This window comes from Brienomyrus brachyistius, chromosome 11 (genome assembly GCF_023856365.1).
Source record: "Brienomyrus brachyistius isolate T26 chromosome 11, BBRACH_0.4, whole genome shotgun sequence".
Classification (NCBI taxonomy): Eukaryota; Metazoa; Chordata; class Actinopteri; order Osteoglossiformes; family Mormyridae; genus Brienomyrus; species Brienomyrus brachyistius.
The window spans coordinates 703,241-725,552 of NC_064543.1; the positions used below are offsets into that span (position 1 = coordinate 703,241).

At 52.0% G+C, this 22,312-nt stretch overlaps 1 protein-coding gene across 5 annotated transcripts in view; it reads left to right on the top strand.

Moving 5' to 3' along the window:
- Positions 1 to 22,312, top strand: part of LOC125752046 (casein kinase I) — a 40,770-nt gene that overhangs the window by 10,772 nt on the left and 7,686 nt on the right. For 2 of the 5 annotated variants that reach the window (XM_049031585.1, XM_049031584.1), the window contains exons 3-11: positions 475 to 821; positions 4,696 to 4,736; positions 6,465 to 6,534; positions 15,534 to 15,685; positions 15,962 to 16,196; positions 16,906 to 16,991; positions 17,273 to 17,357; positions 17,476 to 17,624; positions 17,911 to 18,671. In XM_049031585.1, the coding sequence (XP_048887542.1) occupies positions 647 to 821; positions 4,696 to 4,736; positions 6,465 to 6,534; positions 15,534 to 15,685; positions 15,962 to 16,196; positions 16,906 to 16,991; positions 17,273 to 17,357; positions 17,476 to 17,624; positions 17,911 to 18,102 (1,185 nt within the window). In that variant the 5' untranslated portion in view covers positions 475 to 646 and the 3' untranslated portion in view covers positions 18,103 to 18,671. Of the gene's footprint in view, positions 1 to 474; positions 822 to 4,695; positions 4,737 to 6,464; positions 6,535 to 15,533; positions 15,686 to 15,961; positions 16,197 to 16,905; positions 16,992 to 17,272; positions 17,358 to 17,475; positions 17,625 to 17,910; positions 18,672 to 19,226; positions 19,270 to 19,711; positions 20,097 to 20,799; positions 20,914 to 21,372; positions 21,480 to 22,312 lie in introns of those variants that run through there. The other 3 variants (XM_049031586.1, XR_007400844.1, XR_007400845.1) reach the window with 3 other exon arrangements.

Below are 22,312 nucleotides of genomic sequence, written 5' to 3' on the forward strand. Positions count from 1 at the left end.
GGGGTCCAAACGTCCCCCTCAGATTTAATGGCGGCGATGCCCATGTTCCTGGTCCTTCCTGTGTCGTTTCAGACCCACTGTTTGCCTTGAGGCTCATTATTGTTGCTGCTTAGGCAATAAATTATCCATTGAGTAGCACTGGAGGAAGAGATCAGCACGCTCACTGCCTTTCTCATACCTCGTCTCGTATAACAGTGTACCAAAAGTCTTAGGGAACACATCTAGGTAAAAAATGTTCTGGTGAAAGACCACCATTGTCAGCAAGTGCTGTGTCTGCCTGCAAACTCTCATTAACACTTTAACCACAAAAATTCTGATGCTTTAAATGTGTAAGTTTCATGTATTTTCATTTATAAAGGTAGATATTGCATTGATGGTACAGTAGTGTAGGACGCTGGCCTGCTTTCCAGCTGTTTCTTCAGCACACCTGTCTGATAGTTCTAACATCCTGGGTTTCTCTGTCTTCCTCTCTAGGAGTCTGGTGTCCGTCCTGTGTCCCTCCCCAATGTGGAGGACATTGGTGGGCACACCGCTGGTGTGGTTGCAGTGACGGGGACGGAGGTGGCCCTTGCCCCACCGACGTGTAGCTCATCTCGGGCAGCTGCTGCACGGTCGTGGTTTGTCCCCCGACCTTTTTGGTATCGTCATGGACCAACCAAAGGATGGAGATAGGCCCGTGAGGAGCAGCAAGCCACAGCAGGGGCGGAGCGGGCACGCCCGGCCCTCGGGATCCTCCACGTCCTCCGGGGTCCTCATGGTGGGGCCCAACTTCCGGGTTGGCAAAAAGATCGGCTGTGGAAACTTTGGGGAGCTGAAGCTGGGTAAGATCCTGCTGTCCTGCTAGGTCTTATGACGGCAGTACTCTTGATGCTAGTTTTTGCAGAACGTGCTCTCACTAACACTCCTTACCCAGTGTCTCTGGCTGTGCTACGCCCTCCCTCACAGAACGTGCTCTCGCTAACACTCCTTACCCAGTGTCTCTGGCTGTGCTACGCCTTCGCTCACAGAACGTGCTCTCGCTAACACTCCTTACCCAGTGTCTCTGGCTGTGCTACGCCCTCCCTCACAGAACGTGCTCTCGCTAACACTCCTTACCCAGTGTCTCTGGCTGTGCTACGCCTTCCCTCACAGAACGTGCTCTCACTAACACTGCTTACCCAGTGTCTCTGGCTGTGCTACGCCCTCCCTCACAGAACGTGCTCTCACTAACATCCCTTACCCAGTGTCTCTGACTGTGCTACGCCTTCCCTCACAGAACGTGCTCTCACTAACACTGCTTACCCAGTGTCTCTGGCTGTGCTACGCCTTCCCTCACAGAACGTGCTCTCAGTAACACTGCTTACCCAGTGTCTCTGGCTGTGCTACGCTTTCCCTCACAGAACGTGCTCTCACTAACACTGCTTACCCAGTGTTTCTGGCTGTGCTACGCCTTCCCTCACAGAACGTGCTCTCGCTAACACTGCTTACCCAGTGTCTCTGGCTGTGCTACGCCTTCCCTCACAGAACGTGCTCTCGCTAACACTGCTTACCCAGTGTCTCTGGCTGTGCTACGCCTTCCCTCACAGAACGTGCTCTCGCTAACACTGCTTACCCAGTGTCTCTGGCTGTGCTACGCCTTCCCTCACAGAACGTGCTCTCGCTAACACTCCTTACCCAGTGTCTCTGGCTGTGCTACGCCTTCCCTCACAGAACGTGCTCTCTCTAACACTCCTTACCCAGTGTCTCTGACTGTGCTACGCCTTCCCTCACAGAACGTGCTCTCACTAACATCCCTTACCCAGTGTCTCTGACTGTGCTACGCCTTCCCTCACAGAACGTGCTCTCACTAACATCCCTTACCCAGTGTCTCTGGCTGTGCTACGCCTTCCCTCACAGAACGTGCTCTCACTAACACTCCTTACCCAGTGTCTCTGGCTGTGCTACGCTTTCCCTCACAGAACGTGCTCTCACTAACACTGCTTACCCAGTGTTTCTGGCTGTGCTACGCCTTCCCTCACAGAACGTGCTCTCGCTAACACTGCTTACCCAGTGTCTCTGGCTGTGCTACGCCTTCCCTCACAGAACGTGCTCTCGCTAACACTGCTTACCCAGTGTCTCTGGCTGTGCTACGCCTTCCCTCACAGAACGTGCTCTCGCTAACACTGCTTACCCAGTGTCTCTGGCTGTGCTACGCCTTCCCTCACAGAACGTGCTCTCGCTAACACTCCTTACCCAGTGTCTCTGGCTGTGCTACGCCTTCCCTCACAGAACGTGCTCTCTCTAACACTCCTTACCCAGTGTCTCTGACTGTGCTACGCCTTCCCTCACAGAACGTGCTCTCACTAACATCCCTTACCCAGTGTCTCTGACTGTGCTACGCCTTCCCTCACAGAACGTGCTCTCACTAACATCCCTTACCCAGTGTCTCTGGCTGTGCTACGCCTTCCCTCACAGAACGTGCTCTCACTAACACTCCTTACCCAGTGTCTCTGGCTGTGCTACGCCTTCCCTCACAGAACGTGCTCTCACTAACACTCCTTACCCAGTGTCTCTGGCTGTGCTACGCCTTCCCTCACAGAACGTGCTCTCACTAACACTCCTTACCCAGTGTCTCTGGCTATGCTACGCCTTCCCTCACAGAACGTGCTCTCACTAACACTCCTTACCCAGTGTCTCTGGCTATGCTACGCCTTCCCTCACAGAACGTGCTCTCACTAACACTCCTTACCCAGTGTCTCTGACTGTGCTATGCCCCCCCCCTCACAGAAGCAGTTGTGTGCTCACGTTAATGGGGTATGTTAGAAGTTCCTTGCTTTGAGTTTTCTTCTTTGAGTAATAAATGGAAAGCAAAGTTTCATTTTATTTTTTAAATTTTTTGCTCATTCGAAAAAGTATCTGATCCGTGACTCCAATACCGTGATAGAAGCTGAAGTTCATGATCTCTTGCTCCCCTAAACCAAAGCCAGCCAGCTACCTAGTGAACACCTGATGGGGGCATATTACGGTTTTCCATTACAGCTCTGGTTAAAATAGTTCTCACAAATACAGAGAACATATTAGTAGCTATGTATAACCCAAACTCCACAAACATGTGGAACAAGGAGTTGGTTCCGGAAATATCATATGATATCGATTTGTTGTCCGCAGTGAAAGCATCATTCTGTGTGACAGTATTTTTATTCAATAGTTACTAACTGATATATCGTAAGTAGCAGTGGTGCATGGGATTGGGAACTGAAAGTAGAACAGATAAGAAAATACCGGGTACCCAATTTTGTATTTATTTTTTAATTTCTGTTCTGCTTATCGGTTCCTAAACATTACATATCTGCCACGATCTGTTTTAGGTGGATGCGTCATGCATCAATGCACAACAAGCTAGCATGGGTGACAATAGTGTGAAAGATAGTGAACGGTCAAAAGTGTAGTTTCACTTCATGAAAGAAAACGACAACCGACACACATTGAATCCATTCTTAAGTTCCAGGACTGCTGACATTACTTGTCCTAAATCAATGTTGTTTTGGCCAAAGCCCAGTTATCCCCAGCGCCTTAACTTACAAAATGTAACAACAACCTAAATATCTCTGCTTGTTTATGTCAGACCAACTTAATAAAATTAGCATTACAACCCTTAATGTGCCTTCTTACAAATGTTCTCTCAACAAACACAAATGTCCGCTTTTATATGACACCTTTTTATATGAAACGTTATATACACGTTTCTTCATTTTGTCTTCCCTGTGGACACGCCCCCATGTGCAAGCAGCTATTGATATGCCAACGAGTTAATTAAAAGCCAGCGATAAGCCGAGAAACCGCGTGGAAACACCGACCAAGGATGACATAAAATGCCACAAAAATCTGGCAGTTTGTGTTTGCTGTTTTCACAATGGCACACTTTCGTTTCTCATTTCTCGACAGCACTGATGAAATTAATTCATCTTCCAATGAAGACTGTGACAGCGATGAGGGTCGTTTCACATGTTAACAGTATTTTTGTTTAATGAGGAACAGGAAAAAATATTGGAGAAATAATGTTTCTTATCCCTATCGCACTGTTATTTGCTAGAGTAATAGTGTTGACTGCTTAGTTTGCTAATAGCCCTGTGGTCGGGATCCATCTTCTGCTGCTCTATGTGTGGATATGGCCAAAGGCAGATAAATCTCTAGACAACACTGATTGTGTGCAAATCGGAGAACAGGGCAGGTGAATCTGTGATTTTAGTGACTGGTTTTGTTTTCCACAAGCTTGCCGTGAAATGATTGTCTGCTTACTGTTCTGTTTTACTTTTACTGATTTTTAACGTTTTTTTAAGTGAAACCCTTTCTAATGGATTTCTAGCTGCATATATACCTCTCAAATAGCTGAAATGCATGTAAAATACCAATCCTTGTCAGCTAATGTTTTATTTATCTCTACTGCTGTTTAAATTTGCTGTAAATCAGTTTTATTGAAAAGTGGGCTCCCGGCTCAGCTGCCCTGCACTGATAGGTGCTTACGGCCGGTGCTGGCCGGGCCATGTGCTTCTTAGCAAGGTGTCTGCATTGTCTCTCATAACTGACTCAGACATTCTGATACGTCGTACATTTTAAGCATCTTGCATCAGTTTAATCATGTAAACTTTCCTATTGCTAACAATTGGAGTGCTCTGCTAATCGTGTCCATTGGATGAACTTAAGCCATTAACACTGATTTCCTCTGTTTTGTTACAGGTAAAAATCTCTACACCAATGAATATGTAGCCATTAAACTGGTAAATATTCCAACTTGCTCTCTTGTCTTTTGAGAGATTGAATAATATGGTGTTGAAAAGTTGTTTGGTTTGTGGCTGTTTGTTTTTAAAGTTTTTTCGAATATCTAGTGTGATACGTTTTATAGCTTCAGATGATTTTCACCCCCTAGTTGCAGTTACTGTCCCTTATCAAAAGGCCATGAAGTATTGGCTGTGCTGACTGTACTGTGCTCCTTCTGCATTGCTTTTAAAATTCTAAAAGCCTGGCCTGTAATACTGATAATCTACCCTGTTTGAATACGCGGCGTCACGTGCAGGTGCGACACGCTGCTTGTGCGTCACAGATGTGGACGAGATGGCTGGCGATCAGCGAAGGTACCGGAACGTGGCCCTGCTTCACTGCTGGCCCATCGGCTCTCTGCCACACTGATGATGTGGCTTTTATGGGCTTCCTATAGCTGCCTAGTGAGGGACAAAATGGGGCTTAGAATTGCCATTACCAAGCACTACCAGTCACTCATGTAACCCACTTCCCATTGAGTTTACCACAGTACCAGTGGATTGAACCAGGCTGCTACTGGCAGCACACTATCATTTTAAGTACTGCAGGGTTTACAGCATTTCTACAGTAACTAGCTGTGTCCGTGTATGAAATGCATCAGTATTTTTAAATAGCTTGTTTATGGATTTATTAGGAGTTTTGTTTTTGTTGGTGTTTTTTTAATTCTACTTTTTGGATGACTGGTATTAAATATGGAATCAGACATGATTTACAACATGGTCTGAAAAGGTGGGGAAGTGGGGGCAGTGGCAGCTGACCCGTGGCTCTCCGGCGGGCGGGCGGGCGCGGTTACCGGCCCGTGGCTCTCCGGCGGGCGGGCGGGCGCGGTTACCGGCCCGTGGCTCTCTGGCGGGTGACAGCAGTGACCGGCCCGTGGCTCTTTGGCGGGCCGGCATGGTGACCAGCCCGTGGCTCTCCGGTGGCCGGGCACGGTTACCGGCCCGTGGCTCTCTGGCGGGTGACGGCAGTGACCGGCCCGTGGCTCTCTGGCGGGTGACGGCAGTGACCGGCCCGTGGCTCTCTGGCGGGTGACGGCAGTGACCGGCCCGTGGCTCTCCGGCAGGCCGGGCACGGTGACCGGCCCGTGGCTCTCCAGTGGCCGGGCACGGTGACCAGCCCGTGGCTCTCCGGTGGCCGGGCACGGTTACCGGCCCGTGGCTCTCCGGTGGCCGGGCACGGTTACCGGCCCGTGGCTCTCTGGCGGGTGACGGCAGTGACCGGCCCGTGGCTCTCCGGCAGGCCGGGCACGGTTACCGGCCCGTGGCTCTCTGGCGGGTGACGGCAGTGACCGGCCCGTGGCTCTCCGGCAGGCCGGGCACGGTGACCAGCCCGTGGCTCTCCGGTGGCCGGGCACGGTTACCGGCCCGTGGCTCTCTGGCGGTTGACAGCAGTGACCGGCCCGTGGCTCTCCGGTGGCCGGGCACGGTTACCGGCCCGTGGCTCTCCGGTGGCCGGGCACGGTTACCGGCCCGTGGCTCTCTGGCGGTTGACAGCAGTGACCGGCACGTGGCTGTCCGGTGGACTCTACGGCAGGCGGGTGTGGTGGTCAGCCTGTTGCCGTCCATTGTGAAGCTGTAGAGGATGGGCTGTGGGGCTGGTCGTGACCTGCTTCTGCCACTTGTTGGTTCTCTAGTCCTATGTGGCTTTGAATGAAACTTGCACTAATCCTGCTTTAATTTCTCTTCCAGGAACCAATTAAGTCACGGGCCCCTCAGCTACATTTAGAGTATCGCTTCTACAAAATGTTGGGGAGTACAGGTAAGAGCTTCCCAATGTGCCCTTATCCCCAGCAGAGTAAACTAGCTATTCCATCTGCTTCTAGAACAATCCAGAGCAGATGATCTCTTCTGTGCATGTTATGATGTAGTAATCTGATCTCATTCAAAACCATTAGGAACTGAAATATAAGGTTCTTCAGTAAGAAATGTTTAGCTGTAATGTAATGCTTGACTTTAAAAGAACAGATCATCTTTAAGGTCCAGGCTCTGAGTAGGTACACCTAGCACAAAGTTATCTATCATCAGCTGATGCTCTTGGCTGCTTTCCTGTGATGCTGACAGTTGCGAGGGAGGTTTCTGTAAATGAAGCTGTGTGTGTGTGTGTGTGTGTGTGTGTGTGTGTGTGTGTGTGTGTGTGTGTGTGTGTGTGTGTGTGTGTGTGTGTGTGTGTGTGTGCGTGTGTATGCGTGTGTATGCGTGCGTGTGCATGTGCAGTTTTTCTTGCTGGGATGGGCCTCTGGCAGTGTGCTGCAATATGAATGCTGCAGATCTTGTATTGGACAGAGAACACAAAGAATTCAAGATCAGAATATCTGGCTGAGTGTCCCATTCTGGGCTTGTGGAGACTCACAAGTAGCACGTGGGTTGTGAATATGTTGTGAAACAAAGTGGTACAAATTGGGCACCATTGTAAAATTTGCTGTGAATCTGAACTGCCACAGCACCGTAGCTACCTCTTGGGGTGCAATCTTATTTACATGCTTATGCTGTGCATCCACGTGTGCAAACCGGCAAGGTTTAAATAGGGCAGGTGGTACGGATCGTTTCAGAAGTGCAATGAGATGTCATTAAACGAGCGCCAGTCAGACATCACATGGTAGAAAATGACATAGAAATCATGACGGAAATATAACAGTTCTGTCTCAGCAAGCTATTTTTATGCAGGTGGAGACTATTCTAGTGTTTTTTTGCAAAAGTATGCAGATTAAGCTTTTGTGCATGAAGCTGAAACTTTTCTGTGGAAGTATTGTAAATGCTGAAGTGGCTGCATTTTTTTAGATAATTTATGAGCAGTTTAATTGCTTTAAAACTGCGTTCTGCTTAAAAAAATCAGGGCAAATGGATATGCAAGCCTTTGTCTGCAAGTTCTGCATTTGGATTGTAATTCTGAAACATGCTTTCTAAAGAAGCTGGGAAGTTTAAATGGGCGAGTCAGTTTTCAATCTGGATTTGGTATTGAGTGCTGTGGTTTAGTGATTAAACAAAAAGCGGACGCCATGTTGTTCTGGGGCTCTCTTACTGGTGCAGTGTTCGGTGTTAGCAGCCAGAGTGTCTCAAAGGGAAGCTCTGCTGCTCAAACAATAACTGTGGTGACGGCTGATTAACGGCTGACCTTCCTAGAACAGGGCTTCCCAGCCTCAGTGACAGGGGTTTGTGGGAGGAGTTGGTTTTTTCCCCCAGAATTAAACTGTATATTCTAAAGTTATGCCTTTTTTCCCACAAGCTCTGACATGCGTTCTGATCGCTTCAGCAAAAATGGAAATGGATAAACATATGGAATCTGGCCCACTGATTGATACCACCCCCCCGGCTCTCCGTCGACTTTCTTTACCAGTCAGTAAACTTTAACAAGACCAGAGCATGACAGCTCATTAAAAAATAAATTTTTTTTACTCCAGATGGAAGCTCAGCAGCAGCAGCACATTTCTGACGGATGATCTTCAGATGTACAAGAATACATGATAAAAATATGAAAATGATGTTTAACTGCCTGCATGGTCAAATGAGGGCATAAATATAAACAATTCTGAAAATCAAGCATGTTTCAAACCGTTATTCTGGATCTTTCATAATAGTAATAAGTATAGTTACTGTGTACAGGTGCCGTAATATGGTCTAAATGACAGGAAAAAGGGGGGCTGCTTTATTTACAGCACTGTCTGGGTGAGAACCTCTCAAAAGGGGACGTCGGTCAAGTGTTCAGTTTTCTGCTGATTTCAGAGCCTTGGAGGAAAAGTACATAAACATTTCTGAATTCTACAGAAAAAGTTAGGCCTGTATCAAAGCTGTATTTGCCGTAGCAAATGAAGGACCGAAAGGCTTATTCGGTAAGATGCATAAAATTAATTTAAATTTCAAAGGGCTGTACTTTCAAAACTGCTAGAGATACAGACCTAATATTTGAGATTTCTCTAGTTTGGTATAGGAGCACCTTGGAATTTTTTCAGGGCAGTGTGAGAGGGTGATTTGATATGAAATAACTTTTCTCCTCCTGTTAAGGATTCCGACGCTGTTCTGTTCCTTTCTTTGAGTGATAAGTATAATTTTTCTGTCCTCATTGTAAAAAGACGTTCATGAGCTGGGTAAATGAGAAGGCGTGTTGTTGGTTTGGGGCCGGTGCTGTGGCCAGTCGTCATGGCTGAATGTGACTCTTCCTGAAGATCCTCGGTTATCTCTCTGCCTCTTGAAGGCAGGTCATTAACTGTCCAGCTCTCACAAATGTCTCGACCCTTTGCTGTTTAGCACGATGGTGCAGCCATGGGCTTGTGGCCATATGCCCGTGTTAAGACGGTCCCTGGTGTTGTTGCTATAGTGGAAACTTCATGCGACTTAATTGGTCAGAAGAACATTTTTATTGACTGAATGCATTTTACATCATAAGGGGGATGATTAAGCCAAAAAACAAAATGCGCTACAGCAAATGACATCATTTCCTTCTCATTTCAAAATAAAAGCGTCAGTGTATTAAACCAACGAATACACTTCTGTGATCCTTAACAGCACGTCATAACATACATCTTATAAATGCGTGCAAATATCTTACGTAAACCATATAAATTGCAACAGTTGCACCCTTAAGTGAAGTTCTCTGCTTCAGAGTGTACAGTGAATGTCAGCTTATGCAGGTGATGGTTGAATTGGATGAAGGGGAAAGTTCCTGCAGTCACTCCATCAGAGAGGAAAGTGATGAATTATTTGCAGCCAAGGCAGCGTTGTGGGCAATAAGGCCGCCTCCGTCCCGAGGCTCTGGTAGTGCGATCTGTCCTAGCACAGCTGGTCACCATGGTGTGGGATCCTGACCCGCCAGAAGCCAAGATGGTGCTGTGGGCAATAAGGCCGCCTCCGTCCCGAGGCTCTGGTAGTGCGATCTGTCCTAGCACAGCTGGTCACTATGGTGTGGGATCCTGACCCGCCAGAAGCCAAGATGGTGCTGTGGGCAATAAGGCCGCCTCTGTCCCGAGGCTCTGGTAGTGCGATCTGTCCTAGCACAGCTGGTCACTATGGTGTGGGATCCTGACCCGCCAGAAGCCAAGATGGTGCTGTGGGCAATAAGGCCGCCTCCGTCCCGAGGCTCTGGTAGTGCGATCTGTCCTAGCACAGCTGGTCACTATGGTGTGGGATCCTGACCCGCCAGAAGCCAAGATGGTGCTGTGGGCAATAAGGCCGCCTCTGTCCCGAGGCTCTGGTAGTGCGATCTGTCCTAGCACAGCTGGTCACTATGGTGTGGGATCCTGACCCGCCAGAAGCCAAGATGGTGCTGTGGGCAATAAGGCCGCCTCCGTCCCGAGGCTCTGGTAGTGCGATCTGTCCTAGCACAGCTGGCCACTATGGTGTGGGATCCTGACCCGCCAGAAGCCAAGATGGTGCTGTGGGCAATAAGGCCGCCTCTGTCCCGAGGCTCTGGTAGTGCGATCTGTCCTAGCACAGCTGGTCACTATGGTGTGGGATCCTGACCCGCCAGAAGCCAAGATGGTGCTGTGGGCAATAAGGCCGCCTCTGTCCCGAGGCTCTGGTAGTGCGATCTGTCCTAGCACAGCTGGCCACCATGGTGTGGGATCCTGACCCGCCAGAAGCCAAGATGGTGCTGTGGGCAATAAGGCCGCCTCCGTCCCGAGGCTCTGGTAGTGCGATCTGTCCTAGCACAGCTGGTCACTATGGTGTGGGATCCTGACCCGCCAGAAGCCAAGATGGTGCTGTGGGCAATAAGGCCGCCTCCGTCCCGAGGCTCTGGTAGTGCGATCTGTCCTAGCACAGCTGGTCACTATGGTGTGGGATCCTGACCCGCCAGAAGCCAAGATGGTGCTGTGGGCAATAAGGCCGCCTCCGTCCCGAGGCTCTGGTAGTGCGATCTGTCCTAGCACAGCTGGTCACTATGGTGTGGGATCCTGACCCGCCAGAAGCCAAGATGGTGCTGTGGGCAATAAGGCCGCCTCCGTCCCGAGGCTCTGGTAGTGCGATCTGTCCTAGCACAGCTGGCCACCATGGTGTGGGATCCTGACCCGCCAGAAGCCAAGATGGTGCTGTGGGCAATAAGGCCGCCTCTGTCCCGAGGCTCTGGTAGTGCGATCTGTCCTAGCACAGCTGGCCACCATGGTGTGGGATCCTGACCCGCCAGAAGCCAAGATGGTGCTGTGGGCAATAAGGCCGCCTCCGTCCCGAGGCTCTGGTAGTGCGATCTGTCCTAGCACAGCTGGTCACTATGGTGTGGGATCCTGACCCGCCAGAAGCCAAGATGGTGCTGTGGACAATAAGGCCGCCTCCGTCCCGAGGCTCTGGTAGTGCGATCTGTCCTAGCACAGCTGGTCACTATGGTGTGGGATCCTGACCCGCCAGAAGCCAAGATGGTGCTGTGGGCAATAAGGCCGCCTCCGTCCCGAGGCTCTGGTAGTGCGATCTGTCCTAGCACAGCTGGCCACCATGGTGTGGGATCCTGACCCGCCAGAAGCCAAGATGGTGCTGTGGGCAATAAGGCCGCCTCCGTCCTGAGGCTCTGGTAGTGTGATCTGTCCTAGCACAGGCTGATAGCATCTCCAGAAACCTCAGCTTTAAGCTCTTTGTTTCTTTATAAATAATAATTCCTTTGATAGCGCTGCCGATGCACTTTGAGAGCTGCGTTTCCTGGATGGCCGTCTGCAGGGGGTCAGATTGCAGCACTGCAGTGGCAAACTGGAGGGAGGGGGCCCTCTCACATCAGGGTGTGACTCGGCAGATAATCCGGTGTTCATCTTAGCCTCGTCTTGGTAAAAGCGGCAGTCAGACTTACTGGAATCGCATGCTTGACATTGATGTGTCAAATGTTTCATTTAACTTTTAGTGTGCGATGAACATCAAAGCTGGTTTTCAGTACACATTTTCCTGTTGTGCATCTTACTATTGAGCTCAGTCATGTACCTGGTAGTGAATTTCACTTAAGTTGCAAAGTCTGACTTCATTGTTCTCGTGTGTGAAATTTGCCTCTCTGCGTCAATACTGAATGGCCGCACCAGCTAGCTTTTGTGACTCATCTCCTGGATCCACCCAGGAGCTTCAGCATGGAGTTTCCCATAAAAACGGGGCCTGTTCCTGCAGTGCCTGTTCCTGCAGTGCCTGTCCCTCCCCTCTATGAGGCTGACATCACTCTGAACCCGCTCTCGTGCTCTGGATTTCATGCTGCATGGTGTCCCTCTTGTGTTCCCCGTCACTGTGTGTCTGCTGGTGCATCAGCGTAATTTGAGGCGAGTCATCCCCCCCCCCAGTAGGCTGTTTGACATAACACCCCTGAGTGCTTCCTGAGCAGGAAGTGACACCCTCATAGTGTCAGAGTGGCCCCAGAACTTCACCTGATCTCACCATCCATTTGATGGAGTTACTCTTAAATAGATAGGTCGGCGGATGGTATAGCTAGTGGCAGTGTACAAGCTGACTGCATGGGACCTCCCTCTGCGCATGTGTGTGCGTGCGTCCGTGCGTATGTGCGTGTGGAGTGAGAGAAGCCTGCTCAGGTTTGCAGTTTGTGCTTCTGTGGCTGTTCTCTCTCTCTCTCACACAGAACTTGGCCCCTTGTCATGTTTCTTTAATGCCAGACTCCAGCTCGTGGTGATCGCCATCATGAGGCTTGCTATCTACTCTCCCCTCAGTCTTGCCACAGCCTGCTGTTTTGGTGCCTTTAGATGAGTCTGGTTTGCCGCTAACCTAGGAGGCGAGTCCCAGGACCCGGGGGAGTTGAGCATCTCGCCCACGGTCTTTTAATCTCCCCTCAGCTGTTTCTGCTATCATCGCTCATGCACAATGTTTAATTTGGCTCTCCCTCAGAATCCCTCTCTTGTGGCTTCCTACACACATGCCCGGGCTTGCCTCTGGAGGCAGACAGGGCCGCGCCCTGAAGTATGCAGCAGACCGGCCAAACGGGCTCCAAAGCCCTCGGGCCACTGTGACCCCGTCCCGCCATGGGGTGTCTCCTGCCGACAGTGTAGGCGTCTGGGAAAACCCCTCCTAGGAGTGCAAGCCCATCCCAATTGGAGCTATATGGCTGAGTAGAGTAGGTATCCCCCACAGCGCACTCACTCTGTCCCCCAGTCTGAAGACAGAGAGTGGGGCAGCTGGATAGCGGGGTGATGGCCTGCCACCCCCTGAGGACCCGTGACACGCAGGCGGACAGCTCGCTAGCCCTGTGGCCCACAAACTGGTCAGCCCAGTGCAGCTTCTGCAAGCAGAAGGTGGCTGATCTTTGTTGCATAGTTTTGAAATCCTTGCAGTTCAGAATGAATGAAATGATTCATATATAATGCATGTATTTGAGACAGCATTAGCATTTTCATGCAATAATATTATCTTAGAATTGTTAAAGATGAAGCAATGATTTGCCTCACCAGATTGTGTGTTCTGAAGCGCTTTGACATGGCATGGGGCGGCGTGAGCCCTCTGCCGGATCCCGGCCGTCCCAGTCCGTGATATGTAATCTGTGGCTGAGAGACAGGTGGTATGATGATGGAGTTAGCCCTCTGTTGAACCCTGGGCCTCCTGGGTAGTGATGTGTAATTTGTGGCAGAGGCACAGAGACACAGATAGCTCGTCGGCAGTGTAAGCCCTCTATCAGATCCCAGTCTTCCTGGGCAGTGATGTGTAATCTGTGGCCGAGGCACTGAGACACAGAGACACAGATAGCTCGTCGGCAGCGTAAGCCCTCTATCAGATCCCAGTCTTCCTGGGTAGTGATGTGTAATCTGTGGCCGAGGCACAGAGACACAGATAGCTCGTCGGCAGCGTAAGCCCTCTATCAGATCCCAGTCTTCCTGGGTAGTGATGTGTAATTTGTGGCAGAGGCACAGAGACACAGATATCTCGTCGGCAGCGTAAGCCCTCTATCAGATCCCAGTCTTCCTGGGCAGTGATGTGTAATCTGTGCCTGAGGTACACAGACAGGTGGAAGCTGTCTGTACTGTAAACTCCCTCCCCCATCTTAAAACAGACTAAGGAGGTGCTGCCAGGACAGCCTCTCCCCTCCTGCACAGCAGATTTTGTGCCTCATTTCCGTGGAAGGTTCCGGTGCAGCACCTGGCGCCTGCAGCGCCTCCCCAGCGGCCTGACGGAAGCTTCGCTCACCTTGTTCTTTGCATGGCTCCTGCCCCCAGCTCTGCTGATGTGATGCAGCTGGGCCGGCCGATGTCACCTGCCCAGGGGGACACGCATGTCAGCATGACATCAGCATGTCTGCATACAGCCCCGACGGCAGCGCTATGCAGTACCTTATGAAACCCTGTAGGTGGTGCACTTATGCAGAAATCTATCTTTTAATATTTTGAAATGATAGCACAGGAGAATTCCCTTTTTACTTTTAACTGTGAGAGATTTGCCTGTGTCTGCATTCAGTTGGCAATTAATCCTTTATCAATAAGCTATTCAAAAGGGACCTTGACGGCCGCACTGGTCACCAATAGACAGGTCAATTCTGTTTTTCAGAATGAGTGTGTTAATTTGGGTGAGTGCGTAAATTTAGTTGCTTTTCTGTTAAGTCCTGCTAATGATATTACACTTTGCTGTCCTGTCTGGCAAGTAGAGCTAGAAAGGAACCCATTTTTACAGGATCTGTCATCTCTCTGTCCTTTACATAATGAAACTGGGTGTAGTTATACACATGAATTTTTCAGTTAGATGGCAGTGAAAGGAAAAGGCTTGTAGGTGCTTGTTAGCACAGTGGCTGTCTGTTGTGAGCACTGAGGGCCAAAACAATGATATGATGATCTGTGGATGGTTGATGCCCCAGCATGAAGCATATGAACAAGCCTGAGAACAGCACCCTGCACCCCCCTGCACCCGAGTATAGCGCCCTGCCCCCCCCGTACCTGAGTACAGTGCCTTGCTACCCAGTTTGAGCGGGCTCACTAGCAGATGGTGTCTAGTGGGTGCACAGAAGCCGGGAGTGACGGCACTGCCAGCCATCTGCGGGCACCTCTCTCCTCATCTCGTGTCATTTTCTGCCGCCTGCTTAGAATGTGCTGGAAGGAGCAGGCCGCTGTAACTGGCTTGGATTATTTTTTTATTGTGTTCTGCCTGTCTTGCTGCACTTTGCTCTGTAATGTCTTTATTGATGGGAGGAAACACACTTTTGTGTGATTCCTGAGAGTAACTGTCTCTGAGTGTTGTGTCGATATGTGTGTCCATCTCCAATGCTTTTGTGCTGAAATGTGACTCCTGTGCTGGAGTTTGATGGACTGTAGCTGGTTGGTTGCTTCTGTTTTTCTCTATATATTTAAATTAATTATTTTTGGTGTTTATAGTTTCTGCTTTGAGTGGAGCAACTCCTTGCCATTGCCTTCAAAGTCTGCACTCTTTTTCCTTCCTTCTCTCCTTTTATGCAGTACAAGCACTGCCACCTAGTGGCAGCAAAAAGCCAGCTATGGGCCTGTTAGTAATGGCAGAATGAATTTCAAAATTCACATTTTTAGCAGCATGATAGCAAGCTATTCATATTTTAATTTGCTTGGACACCGTCCATTATGTTATCTAGCATGATTTTCTATCAGTTTTGCATTAAATGCTTCTAGGTTTCAGTTTATTGACTCGCGTTATTTTCATAAATGCTGTAATGCAGTGTTACATTTGCCACAGAGACTCTGGCAGTCTGTGATGAACCAAAATAAATGACAGTGAGGTTCCTCTGGAGCCTCTGCCAGCAGGATGAGCACATATGAATGGCACATCAGAGGGGCTTAACCCGCCTCCCAGAAAAGGCTTGGGGACGTCCGCACCATGTTGTGCCTTAAATGTTTACATTGCCAGCAGAGGGCCTGCCCCAGGTATTCTACTTCGGTCCGTGTGGGAAGTACAACGCCATGGTGCTGGAACTGCTGGGGCCCAGTTTGGAGGATCTCTTCGACCTGTGTGACAGGGCCTTCTCTCTCAAGACCGTCCTGATGATCGCCATCCAGCTGGTTGGTGTTTGCCCACAGTCCTGCCTCGTTCCTTTCACATTTTTTCTCCTCAACATCAGGCTTAATGTTGACCCCCCTCCTAAAATGCATAATCTCCTTCTTATTGCGTAGATTGGCCCCTCCTTTGGGCTATTTATAATATAAATATTATATAAATATATGAAAAGTAAAGACTTCAAAGCATGTAGACCAGTTGTGGCAGCTGATGGTCATGTACATTCGTGACGATGCACATATCGCGGTTCTTCCCTGATGGTCTCCTGCCCACCCTGTCAGATCTCCCGGATGGAGTATGTGCACTCCAAGAACCTCATCTACAGGGACGTAAAGCCAGAGAACTTCCTCATCGGCCGGCAGGGCAACAAGAAGGAACATATCATCCACATCATTGACTTCGGCCTGGCCAAGGAATATGTCGACCCCGAGACCAAAAAACACATCCCCTACCGGGAGCACAAGAGCCTGACCGGGACGGCCAGATACATGTCCATCAACACCCACCTGGGCAAAGGTGACCTCTCCCTCTGCATCTGTCCGTCCTCCAGCAGTTTGTAAACCACCTTCATCAGCCCAGTGGCAAGATACAGTAGTAGTTGTCTCTTTGAAGTCCATTTTAAAAATGTCTGTAACTGGTTCTACTGGGAGATGGTACAGATGGACTGGTGAACTGAGATGGCTGCTGCCGTCGTGGTCAGTTCTCCAAGTTCTTATGTGAGATCTTAGTAGCTGCTCGTCTGCAGCCTCAGGTTTTTGTAGCCGCTTTAGCCGGCTGTGTCATCACTGCTGCTCTGTGTGTTTGGATGGGATTCCGGTGTTGTCATTCTCTACCCATCATTGCTTGTTACTCAGACTGGCTTTCAGTAAGTGATGTGTAGTTAAGTTGTACTGTATAGCTCAAATACAGTAATTAGCCAGGAGTGATATTCCGCCTATACTTTGGTAGCTTTAGTGTAACAACTTGAGTGAGTACATATGAATCGAAAGGTCATAGAAAATATTTTCAAAACTTAATTTATCCTTAGTACTGAAATATTCACTTTTCCTGTGCAGTGAACAGTGTGCCACTTTTATGTTATTCAGGTCCATTTAAATTTCATTAAAATAGCTGTAATGAATAATAATTATATCTCACAATATTCAGGCTTGGAGTAGAGTGTTACATCTCTGGTGAATGTGTCACTCGCATTGTGGGTGAACCTCCCAAATGCTGTGCCTTTCAGAGCAGAGTCGGAGAGACGACCTGGAAGCTCTGGGTCACATGTTCATGTACTTCCTCCGAGGCAGTCTCCCTTGGCAGGGCCTCAAGGTATGCTGTGTACAGCTGGCTGTTTGCTCTTCCAACATTTGTGTGGAGACATCTCACCCCTTCCTGGTTTCCCCCTCGCCGTCTCACCCCTTCCCGGTTTCCCCCTCGCCGTCTCACCCCTTCCCGGTTTCCCCCTCGCCGTCTCACCCCTTCCCGGTTTCCCCCTCGCCGTCTCACCCCTTCCCGGTTTCCCCCTCGCCGGTTTTCCCCTCGCCGTCTCACCCCTCCCCAGGCTCCCTCTCTCTGTCTCACCCCTCCCTGGGTTCCCTCTCGCCCTGCAGGCAGACACCTTGAAGGAGCGATACCAGAAGATTGGAGACACGAAGCGCAACACTCCTATCGAGGTTCTCTGTGAGAGCTTCCCTGGTACTGTCACCACTCTGTCAGCTTCCCCGCTCGGTGTGGCTGTTATCTCACAGATGATGGGCTCAGCAGCGTCGGCTCTGTGGGTCGATACTCATCTGGTGTCTGCTGGCTTCCACAGAGGAGATGGCGACATACCTGCAGTACGTGAGGCGGCTGGATTTCTTCGAGAAGCCTGACTACGAGTACCTGAGGAAGCTTTTCACCGAACTATTTGACCGGAAGGGATACACCTTCGATTTCATCTACGACTGGGTGGGCAGACAGATTGTGAGTATCCAGGCACGGCGAAATGCATCAGACCCATCAGCCACCCCTGCAGAAGAGGGCTGGGGAGGCGCAGAGCTGTCAGTCACGCCTGAATCTGTGATTAAGCTCCAGTCAGTCCAGATAATCACGCAAACTGCCGGAATCACATAGTCACACTCAGCTTCTGAATGAATGCAGAGGAATGAACGTGTCCAGCCTGTGCTTGCTGAAGCATTTTATGTTACTACTGAAGTAGGTATTGCTTTATCATTACATTTTTATTGTGTGGCTCCCCGTCGCCCCCCAGCCCACGCCAGTGGGGTCCGTCCATGTGGATTCCGGGGCGTCCGCCATCACCAGAGAGAGTCACGCGCACAGGGAGCGGCCGTCCCAACAACAACCGCTGCGGAACCAGGTGAGCGCCCTCCTCCTGTACGGAGACGTGGGAGAGACGTGCGCCCTGCCCAGAGATGCCGACTTATTGCACATGGAGCTTTGAGAAAATCCGTAGCGATTTTGAGAAGATCCGTAGTCGTGTCGGCGCTTCGTATCCTCAGCCAACCCTGTGATGTATCATTACTTTTTTGTTATGTTATACATCTAGCCTGCCTTGTGGAATGTGGTGTATGCAACACCAATTCCTTCCTTTGAGGATCTTTATGTCCTTGCTGCTCAGAACACAAGTTAATGGCTGCTAGCTCCTGTAGCAGTCCCTGCATTCTGCACTGCCCCACCAGTACCCAGGACGCCTGTGGTTCTGGCTCCTCCATGCATACAGCCCCAGAACTGCATGGCTTCCCGTCACCTTGACAGTCAAAGGCAAGGCTTCTCTGGATAAGCGGTTTGGGATGGTGATGCTGTTGCCTCCCGTCCCGTCTACTTTGAGTTTGGACCCTCCCTTGTCTTTGTGTGCTTGGAGGAGCATCTCCATCGCAGCTGTACTTCCATAGGGTGAAGAATCAGGCAGACACCTTTAGCCATTACTGGGTGTGATTGCTGATGAGCTCATTGCTGTTCATGACGAAGGTAAAGAGCAGGGCTTCATGGCTCGGGTGTGGCCCTGGCCAGGTGCTCCCCCGTCAGGCGTCAGGCGCCAGGCGCTCCCCCGTCAGGCTTCAGGTGCTCCCCCGTCAGGCTTCAGGCGCTCCCCCGTCAGGCTTCAGGCGCCAGGCGCTCCCCCGTCAGGCTTCAGGTGCTCCCCCGTCAGGCTTCAGGTGCTCCCCCGTCAGGCTTCAGGTGCTCCCCCGTCAGGCTTCAGGCGCTCCCCCGTCAGGCTTCAGGCGCCAGGCGCTCCCCCGTCAGGCTTCAGGTGCTCCCCCGTCAGGCTTCAGGCGCTCCCCCGTCAGGCTTCAGGCGCCAGGCGCTCCCCCGTCAGGCTTCAGGTGCTCCCCCGTCAGGCTTCAGGTGCTCCCCCGTCAGGCTTCAGGCGCTCCCCCGTCAGGCTTCAGGCGCTCCCCCGTCAGGCTTCAGGCGCTCCCCCGTCAGGCTTCAGGCGCTCCCCCGTCAGGCTTCAGGCGCTCCCCCGTCAGGCGTCAGGCGCCAGGCGCTCCCCCGTCAGGCGTCAGGCGCCAGGCGCTCCCCCGTCAGGCGTCAGGCGCCAGGTGCTCCCCCGTCAGGCGCCAGGCGCTCCCCCGTCAGGCGTCAGGCGCTCCCCCGTCAGGCGCCAGGCGCTCCCCCGTCAGGCGCCAGGCGCTCCCCCGTCAGGCGCCAGGCGCTCTCCCGTCAGGCTTCAGGCGCTCCCCCGTCAGGCGTCAGGCGCCAGGCGCTCCCCCGTCAGGCTTCAGGCGCCAGGCGCTCCCCCGTCAGGCTTCAGGCGCCAGGCGCTCCCCCCGTCAGGCGCCAGGCGCTCCCCCGTCAGGCGCCAGGCGCTCCCCCGTCAGGCGCCAGGCGCTCCCCCGTCAGGCGCCAGGCGCTCCCCCGTCAGGCGCCAGGCGCTCCCCCGTCAAGTGCTACCCCGTCAGGCGTCAGGCGCTCCCCCGTCAGGCGTCAGGCGTCAGGCGCTCCACCGTCAGGCGTCAGGCGCTCCCCCGTCAGGTGCTCCACCGTCAGGGGTCAGGCGCTCCCCCGTCAGGCGCTCCCCCGTCAGGTGCTACCCCGTCAGGCGTCAGGCGCTCCCCCGTCAGGCGCTCCCCCGTCAGGCGTCAGACGGGGGCATTAGGGGTGTATGATGGGGATGTGCTCCGAGGACTAGGATGGACGGGGGCATTAGGGGTGTATGATGGGGACGCGCTCTCGGCCAGGACGGACCGGGGCGTTAGGGGTGTATGATGGGGATGTGCTCCGAGGACTAGGATGGACCGGGGCATTAGGGGTGTATGATGGGGATGTGCTCCGAGGACTAGGTTGGACGGGGGCATTAGGGGTGTATGATGGGGATGTGCTCCGAGGACTAGGTTGGACGGGGGCATTAGGGGTGTATGATGGGGACGCGCTCTCGGCCAGGACGGACCGGGGCGTTAGGGGTGTATGATGGGGACGTGCTCCGAGGACTAGGTTGGACCGGGGCATTAGGGGTGTATGATGGGGATGTGCTCCGAGGACTAGGATGGACCGGGGCGTTAGGGGTGTATGATGGGGACGTGCTCCGAGGACTAGGATGGACCGGGGCATTAGGGGTGTATGATGGGGACGTGCTCCGAGGACTAGGATGGACCGGGGCATTAGGGGTGTATGATGGGGACGTGCTCCGAGGACTAGGATGGACCGGGGCATTAGGGGTGTATGATGGGAACGTGCTCCGAGGACTAGGATGGACCGGGGCATTAGGGGTGTATGATGGGAACGTGCTCCGAGGACTAGGATGGACCGGGGCATTAGGGGTGTATGATGGGAACGTGCTCCGAGGACTAGGACGGACCGGGGCATTAGGGGTGTATGATGGGGACGCCGTACTTTAGCAGTGGCTCTTGAGTTCAGCTGCCCGCAGTATTCTGCATGGCTCAGGTTTGTTTCTGCATCTTTGTTATAAAGGTGTTTCATTTTTCCTTCAGCCCCGTTTTCATTGGTTTATTTTACGGATTGTTTGCTCTCCCTCACTAACTGTTTCCCTCGCTTTGCCTGGGCTCTCTTTCTTTTCTGTTTGTATCGTCCTCCTTTCCGCGCGGCGCTGCATGTCTCCCCTGACCCGCTACCGTGCGCTCGGGCCCGCCTCCCTCTGGCACGCATGCGCTCGGCCACGCCCCCTCCCCACCCCCAGCAGACGGCAGCTTCCGACCGCCGAGGAGCGTGGGAGGTCCAGCCCAATCGGCAGACAAATTCCTCGTACCTGACCTCCCACCTAGCAGCGGACAGGCACGGGGGATCCGTCCAGGTACAGCCCCATCTCCAGCTGCCCTTCACGTGATCTGTGTTTGTCTTGCGGCCAATCTTTGTACGTATCTGCAAAGGCTCCCTTGTCCACTCAACCCCCATATTAATACTCTAGCCTGTATTTTGAACTCGGGTCAAAAAAGAGGTGAGGAAGCCGTTTCATTTAGACGGAGTAGAAGGTTCACTAGATGCAGAAGAAGCTTCATATGTCCTTAAACGCAGTTCAGTCGCAGGGCGCCTTCCCATAGAGCAGCCCCGTTTGGGTTGTGCTTCTTTCCCTGCAGTCCGTTAGGAGAGATGGACACGCCAGCCAGAGTTATATGTAGCCTGTAGTCCGACAGGCAGACAGCGTGGCCTGCGTGTGAGGCTCCGGGAGGCTTCTCGTCCACCTGACTCCCCTCCCACCTCAACGCTGCATTCGGATAGCTTTGCTCATCTCCTTTCTCTGTCTGTCTTTCAGGTGGTCAGCTCAACCAACGGGGAGCTGAACGCCGATGACCCGCTGGCAGCTCACTCGAATGCCCCGATTGCAGCCCAGGCCGAGGTGGAGGTGGTGGACGAGGCCAAGTGCGTGAGAATCTCGCTGAATGACCCTGAGGGTGTTCTGCACCTCCCCGCTTTCCTTGTGTGTGTGTGTGTGTGTGTGTGTGTGTGTGCGTGCGTGCGTGCACGTGTGTGTGTGTGTCTGTGTGAGGTGCTTGCTTGCATTTTCTTGCTCTTCCTTTTCTAGTGACTGTTTCCTTATGACACCACAGGAGCCGCTCTGACACTGACTGGAGGTTAGGGTTAGGACTGGAGGTGACTCTGTGCAGAGTGTCCCTCTGCTTTCCTCATCATGACACCATAGGAGCCGCTCTGACACTGACTGGAGGTGACTCTGTGCAGAGTGTCCCTCTGTGCTTTCCTTATGACACCACAGGAGCCACTCTGACACTGACTGGAGGTGACTCTGTGCAGAGTGTCCCTCTGCTGAGTGTGTGCCACTGTGCATTCCTTATCATGACACCAGAGGAGCCGCTCTGATACTGACTGGAGGTGACTCTGTGCAGTGTGTCCCTCTGTGCTTTCCTTGTCATGATACCACAGGAGCCGCTCTGACACTGACTGGAGGTGACTCTGTGCAGAGTGTCCCTCTGTGCTTTCCTTGTCATGACACCACAGGAGCCGCTCTGACACTGACTGGAGGTGACTCTGTGCAGTGTGTCCCTCTGTGCTTTCCTTGTCATGACACCACAGGAGCCGCTCTGACACTGACTGGAGGTGACTCTGTGCAGTGTGTGCCACTGTGCATTCCTTATCATGACACCAGAGGAGCCGCTCTGATACTGACTGGAGGTGACTCTGTGCAGAGTGTCCCTCTGTGTTTTCCTTATCATGACACCACAGGAGCCACTCTGATA